This window comes from Physeter macrocephalus, chromosome 21, assembly GCF_002837175.3.
Source record: "Physeter macrocephalus isolate SW-GA chromosome 21, ASM283717v5, whole genome shotgun sequence".
Taxonomy (NCBI): domain Eukaryota; kingdom Metazoa; phylum Chordata; class Mammalia; order Artiodactyla; family Physeteridae; genus Physeter; species Physeter macrocephalus.
Window position 1 is genome coordinate 103,013,227 of NC_041234.1, and position 7,343 is coordinate 103,020,569.

General features: G+C 38.1%; 1 protein-coding gene across 1 annotated transcript; it reads right to left on the minus strand.

Annotated features, from left to right (window-relative positions):
- Positions 1-5,180: 5,180 nt before the first annotated feature.
- On the minus strand, positions 5,181-6,117 carry LOC102986917 (olfactory receptor 10A4-like). The gene is made up of 2 exons (XM_007105878.2): positions 5,826-6,117; positions 5,181-5,791 (listed from the first exon to the last, which is right to left on the minus strand). The coding sequence occupies exons 1-2, from the start codon at positions 6,115-6,117 to the stop codon at positions 5,181-5,183; spliced, it is 903 nt and encodes a 300-aa protein (XP_007105940.2).
- Between the last annotated feature and the right edge of the window lie 1,226 nt (positions 6,118-7,343).

The following is a 7,343-nucleotide window of genomic DNA, read 5'->3' on the forward strand; positions in this document are numbered from 1 at the left end:
CATGGATTCCATAGCCACTATTCTAGTCACCATTGCTTCATGACAAACTACTCCAAGAATTAGTGGAAGAAAAAAACAATTGAATTATGTTACTGAATTCCATGGGTCAGAAATTTGGACAGGTCACAGCAGGGACGGCTTGTCTGTGCCTCAAAATGTCTGGGCCCTCAGCCTGAAAAACTTTATGACTGGGGGGGGCCCAGAGAGCTAGGAAGTGGGATCCTCTATAGGTACCTCCTCTCACACATCTGACAACTGATGCCCGTTGTCACTGTCACCCTTTGTTAATGCTCCAGTCATGCTCTATCGATCAAAGCTGTCATGGCTTTTCCATACTCAATGGAATGTCAAAGAATTGAAGATATTAAATATACCCTATTGGCCTTGTATAGCTATCACTTCTGTCTCCCCAGGGACTATCAACAAGAATACCTCTCCATGGCCTCTCCATGTGACCTGGTCTTCTTCTCAGCATGGTGACCCCAGGATAGTCAGACTTCTTACATGTTATCTCAGTGTGCCAAAAGCCAGTTGACAGTGAACAAGGCAAAAGTGGAATCACATTTTATGACCTAGCCTTGGAAGTCACTCCCTATATTCTGGGTGCTACTATTGTGCCCAGGTGCCTTTGTTGTACTCTATTGGTCCAAGCTGTCAGCAAGCCCTTTGAGATTAGGGAGAGAACATCACTCCTATCTTTTGATGGCAGGATTATCAAAGAATTTGTGGACATGTTTCAAAGCCTCCTTAGCTACTCATCTATCAAAACCACAACCATTGAATACCTACCCATTGACTAACCAAGGGATGAGGATTCCAAAAGCATTTGTTCATTTATTCATCAGATATGCATTGAGTGCTTACTATGGGGCAGGCAGAGGTTCTGGGAGACAGGCATTAAAAACATAAATATACAAATTATTACGTAATGACAACTTTGCTAGGTGCTAAGAATGATGAGATATTGAAATGAAGCCTAACCAGATGGAGGTGATGGTGTTCTCAGGGAAGTTAATTTAGATGGGGTGGCCAGGCAATGTCTATCTGATGTCAATTTAAGGAGAGTACAGAGGATAAGAAAGAGCCAACTAAGTCAAGTTTGGGGGAAGAGCATTCAAAGTAAAGGAAATAGCATACACATTCCGAGGCAGAAAAGTTTTTACAGATTCAAGAAACTGAAAGAGGATCCCATATGTGGCCAGAGAACAGAGAGAATCATGGTATGTGATTAAGCTGGGATTCAGCTCTTTGCAGTTTAATAGGTCCATTTTCCATTAGCCTATTCCTATTATGCACCTGCTTTGTGTCCCTTCATATTAGGTGTTGTTGTCAGAAGGACAACATGGCAATTAAGTAATTAAGGACAACATGGCGATTAAGTAATTAAGGACAACATGGCGATTAAGTAATTAAGGACAATATGGCGATTAAGTAATATAAAAGGAAATATGGTTCTTGCAAAAATAATAAGGTAGATCCAGTCTGATCTTATTGTTTGGACTTCCATTAAAAGCCAGATGTTGGACAGCAGGATTCAAAGTTTCCAGAAGCTGTTTAATCAACTAATATATGAAATACGTTGGTGCCCAGCTTGTATTTTGCTTGCAATGATGATGGTAAGTTGAGGCCCTGGCAAAACTGAGAAGCCTCAGAAGCTTGGTCTCTAGCTTCTGCTTTCAGCTGTCAGACTACTGTATAATTATTTGGATACCTCCTTGGTCAATATTTCTTTACTATATCAAAGCAGGAAAGGTCCCAATGACATCCAATAATAATGATCATCATCATAATGATAACTACTAAAATAATAATTAACACATATTTAATATTTATGCGCCAAGGGTTTTATATATTTTATCTCTTTTAATCCTCATAACAGTCTAGTGAGGTAAGTTAGATACTAGTATTTTCATTTTACATATGAGAGATTTAAAGATCAGGGAGTCTAATTTACTATTCTAAGGTCAAAGAGCCAGGACTCAGAAGCTAGCCTGAGTGCTGAGCACATTCTTTTAAGCATGATTGAATACTGTAATTCTTACGGAGAGTGAAAAATACAAACAGGCACCTGGGAATTTTGCACATGCAGTGCCCCTAAAGCTGACTATTTACCTGAATTTTTTACTTTTACCCAGACGCTTGGCTTCTTATAGGCTAAATTGAACTGTGGCCTGTGAAAAAGTATCTACCCTTTCTTAAGGCAATGCCTTCACACTCTAATTCAGGTTTTTCTCAAAGGATTTCTTATTTGCATTCTGGTTTAAGAATCAAGTCCTTAAACTTACACAAACCACCATTTTCAGCTTCAGTTATCCTTGGAGAGCATGGCTTATAATCAGCCTCCTTAAGTACTTTGAATTAAGTGATGTGCAGAGAACAGATTGCCTTTAATAGATCTCTTTACCTGATCTCAATAGGGCCCTGTCTCAGGTATTAAAAAGAAGAAACCCAATTAGCTCTAATTGCTGTTCTCCATGGATGTATTGCCTTCTCATTGGCAGATGGTCGCTGGTGTTGTAGAGAAGCCAATGACAAATTTTCTAGGTGGAAATATCCCTCCCCCTTCTTCTCACCATATTTCTTTTTTCCCCCAATGCATCCTACAATTCACATATCTACGGTACCTGTGACTCCAGGTTTAAGAATACAGGTATTAGAAATTGATGATCCTCTCAACAGAGGACAGTTCCATTCCCAGAAATTCAGGCCACTCGATCTTCCCTTGGCTTGGTTTAGTTGAACAAACATTTACTGGGTGTGAGCTGTATATCTGGGACTGTGTGGGTATTCTACTGGTTAGACTAGAGAGTTTTCTTGGTAAATTCAGATGAACCTTACTCTTTTTGTGCCCAGAAATGTGCTATATGCATAGTAGAGGTTTATATTATTTCTTTTGAACAATTGTGTTAAAGCTATTAATTAATTAATAATTTAGGCTGCCTTTCCAAGGACTCAAGGTAATGCTTGCCTCTGACCCTAAGAAGAAATGCTCAAGATTTCCCAGTCCTCACCACAAATTCTACTGTTAAATTTGCACCAAGGCAAATCTCAGACATTTAGAACTGGAAAAATAGCGGCATTATATAATAGAAGAACAATTGACTAGATGTCAGAGGTCTGACCCATTCCCTAACTAATTGTGTGACTTTAGTCATTTAATAATTGTATTTATTTCAAAATGTTTATTTGAATGCCTATTCTTTGTCAGGCCCCATTCTAGGTGCTGGGAAGAGCTGGAGGTGAAAGTGTGGTAGACACAGAAATGAATAAGACACATTCTTTGTCTTAAGGAAGTCATTATTAAGTGGCGAGATAGACATATATGCAAAGAATTGCTGTATAACCTGATCAATGCTAAAATAGAAAAATATGCAAAGTGCTTTAGTAGCATAGGAAGAAAGAAGGCCTAACTTTAGACAGTGGTGAAAAATCAGGGAATGCTTCACGGAATTTGTGACACTTGACATTTGATATTTGAGTTGGGCTTTGAAGTATGAAAACAAGTTAACCCAGGAGAGGTGAGGCAGAGGTTAAAGTGGAAACAGCATATACAAAGTCATGGAGTCATAAATTGTGTGAGATCTTTATTCTGATCTTCACTGGAGATCCTTGTGTCAGAGGTTGATTAAACACAGGAGGGACAAATTTCCATTATAAGGAAGATCACTCTGGTGATAGTGTAAGGAAGAGCCTAGGAAACCATTCTCAGTTCATGCCCAGCCCCTTGCCAGCCTTTAAGGTTGCACTTCCATGGAGTACTAAGGAGAACATCAGATACACAGCTCGTACTTTTCCCCCTTGGGTTTTCCATTCTATAAGTGGGAACGCATCAAGTTGTTAGAAATTGTTATGCTCTCTGGATGTTGAGTTCCCCTATCTTGGATGATAATAACAGTTGTTAAATTAAACATCTATGCTGTGCACATTTTTTTGGTATTTAGGGTGCTGTGGGGGAGATACAGAAGTAGTAATGACAAGGTCCCTGCCCTTAGAGAGATTATAACTTACCTGTGAGAGAAGAGAAGCCTCCTAAGTGTCTAGAAGTACTTCATACTGACATATGAAAGTGGGCTGCTTAACAATTTTACCTTTTGTATAATTTACAATGATTTGTTAAGTTTGATGGATTTTCAATAGGTAATTTATTAACATGATTCCCACCTCAAAAGGTACACTTCCCCTGCATTTAGTTTTTCTACCAAGAAGCAATTGATATCACCAAATTCATATGCATCTTTCTAGAACAGTCTATGCATCTACAACTAAGTATAAATATGCTTTCTTTTACCTTCTATTACACAAATGATGCCATACTATAGACACTGCTTTTTGCACCTTGCTTTTTGTCCTTACATTATATCACGGAGCTCTTTGCATAACAGCACATGTAGAGCTGACCCATTCTTTCATGTTGTTTTTGTTTGTTTATGGGTGTATTGTATTCCATTGTTTGGATGTGGTTTAATTTATTGAATCAGTAAGGTTGATTTTAATCTTTTGTTTTAATAAATGATCCTGAACGGAAAACTAAAACCAATTTTAATCCTATGACATTTTTATCTCATGCATTTTTATCAAGACTTTAGGTGGAGAAAGGAAACAGGCTGGGCTTTAGATTGCATTACATTACGTTTCTGCTGCTTCTCACCTCACATCTAACTCACACTCCCCCGAGAACAGTCACCTGCAGTAATGTCTTCCATGTTTCAAGACAACTGTTTTGAACACCTCAGGATTCTGGGCTACCCTCAGTTAGTGGAAAGATCATGGATTTGGTGCTAAGCAAACCTTGAGCTCAAATTCATATCCTGGTTTCATTACTGTCTGGCTGGATAGTCTTGAGCAGGTGAATTAATCTCTAGGACTCAGTTGTGACATCTGTAAAGTAAGGATAATAACAGTACCTACCTTACTGTGTTGCTATGAAGATTTAGCACAATGAATAATCCATGCAAAGAAAAGCATAATGCCTAGTATCCACAAAATGTTTAACAAAAGAAAGTTTGATACACTTCCTGTTCATTAATGTGGAGAAACTTGACGGGACAAAAGAAAACACATCATTTTCACACTAGCTACTCTTGACCCTTGAGAAAGATTTCCACTTTGCTGGGGTTTTCACAAAATACCAAGAGCTACTAGAAAAATCAAACTTTCTTTCACAAGGTGTACATTCCTCATTACACCAATTTTCTCAGGGCTACTTTTACATCCCTGTTCCTTAGAGTGTAAATAATAGGGTTGAGGGCAGGGGTAAGTACTGTATACAGAAAGGAAAGCAACTTCAATAAGTCTTCATTCTGAGGACCTGATGGGAAGGCATAGACAAGGCCCAGAGTCCCATAATACAGACTGACCACTGTAAGATGGGAGGAACAGGTAGAGAAAGCTCTCTGCTTTCCTGTGACAGAAGGAATCCTCAGAATGGTGGAGATGATGTCAGTATAAGAAGCCAGAGTTAGCAGAAAGGGACCAAGTGCAAATAAAGAGGTGCATATAAAAGAGGTCATCTCAGCTACTTGAGTATCAGTGCAGGCCAGTTTCATGATGGGCTTTAGATCACAGAAGAAGTGGTCAATCTCACGGGCAGCACAGAATGTTAACTGAAAAATGTGGACCATGAGAAGGATGGGTGCCAGAAACCCAGCCATCCAAGAGGCGCCAGCTAGCTGTAAGCAATCCCAGTGGTCCATGATGCTGGAATAATGCAATGGGTTACAGATGGCTATGAAAAGATCATAAGACATTACAACCAGTAAGAAGCATTCTGTAGCTACCAGAGCAGCAAAAATAAACAAACAAACAAACAAACAAATAAATAAATAAATAAAACTGGCAAGCGCAGTCTGAGAAGGAAATAGGCACATGAGGTGACAGCAACGTCCTTAGCATCATGGGCTCAATGGTAGTGGTGTAGCCAATCTCTAGGAAGGAAATGTGGTCAAGAAAGAAATACATCGGAGAATGAAGGGAGCAATCAGACAAAACCACAGTTAGGATTACAATGTTGCCCATGAGAGTCACCACATAGATGACCAAAAATACCCCAAAAAGAAGATACTGAAGGCCATAAAGATCCCCAAAACCCAAAAGGATAAGTTCTGAAATCTGAGTCATATTTTCTTCAGTGCTAGCCATGACTTGGATCTAAAAAAAGAAAAAAATTAAAAAAAAAGAAAAGAAATATAAAGAATGACCATTGATCAAATTCTATTTTTAGAAAAACATGAAACTGCTTAGAGGCATCATACATATCAAGCATAATTGGCTTCTTTTTGGATGTTCAAGATTTTTAATTAATAAATTTGATCACAGTCCCCCAGAGGCCATTTGGAAAGTTCATCTTTGACTTCAATTATCCCTTCATATATAGAATGTATAGGCCCTTGAAACTATGATTATGACACATGAAGATGCACATTTTTCCTCCTATTTATTTTTGAAAAAATAGAGAGAAAATATTCTATCTTTGGAGATCTTACTCTGGTTGTTTCTATTGCTGCTAGAGGTGTTATCATCAGCAATGAATATTCTGAATGACTTACCCGTAAATTGTATAAAGTCTATGATCAAATTTGTTTCCTGTTTTAGAAATTCCATACCAATTAAATAATATGAATTGAATTTCAAATGTTGAAGGATGTTTAATTCTTAAAACTTATTTAATAGTAAGTTCTCTATACATCAGTAGAGGAGGCATAATGACATGAGGGTGGACTAGTGATGGTAGGGATATGGTATGGTATAATAGAGACATACCTGAATTCAAATTCCAGCCCTGCCACTGAATGACATGTGCCTTTGAGTAAATCACATCACTTATCTGACAGTTTCCTCATCTTTAGAACAGCATATTAATTCTATGTAACACGATTTGCACAATCACTGGTCCATATTAGGCATTTAATACATTCATTCATCCATTTGACAACACTTATTGAGTGCCTACTCTATGCCAAACTCTTTGAAAGGTGCTTAGAATAAAATGGTGAAAAAGTCAAGAATTTTTTAACAAGTCAGGAGTACTCTCTACATCTCATGGAGTTAACATTTTAGTAGGAAAGAAAGACTAAAAACAAGTAAAGAGACCCATAAAATAATTTTGAGTTGTCCACTATGAATGTAAAAAATAAGGACTCAGAATAGGAATATGCCATATGTATGTGTGTTTAGGAGAGGGCTACTTTGGGTGGTGTGGTCAAGAAAATCCTAAAACATTGAGACCTAAAAAAATGGGAAGGAGATAGTCATGCAAGATTTGGGAGTGAGGGGTGGGAGAAAGTATCCTAGGCAGAGGAAACAGGCCTTAAGCAAGGAATGATTTAGAGTGTTAGAAAAACTGA

Excerpts from the sequence above, each read along its gene's own strand:
- LOC102986917 (XM_007105878.2), bottom strand. The coding sequence starts at position 6,117 with ATGACTCAGATTTCAGAACTTATCCTTTTGGGTTTTGGGGATCTTTAT. Across the intron at positions 5,792-5,825 it reads CTGCGCTTGCCAGTTTTATT|TTTTTGCTGCTCTGGTAGCT; the intron begins TATTTATTTATT and ends TTTGTTTGTTTA.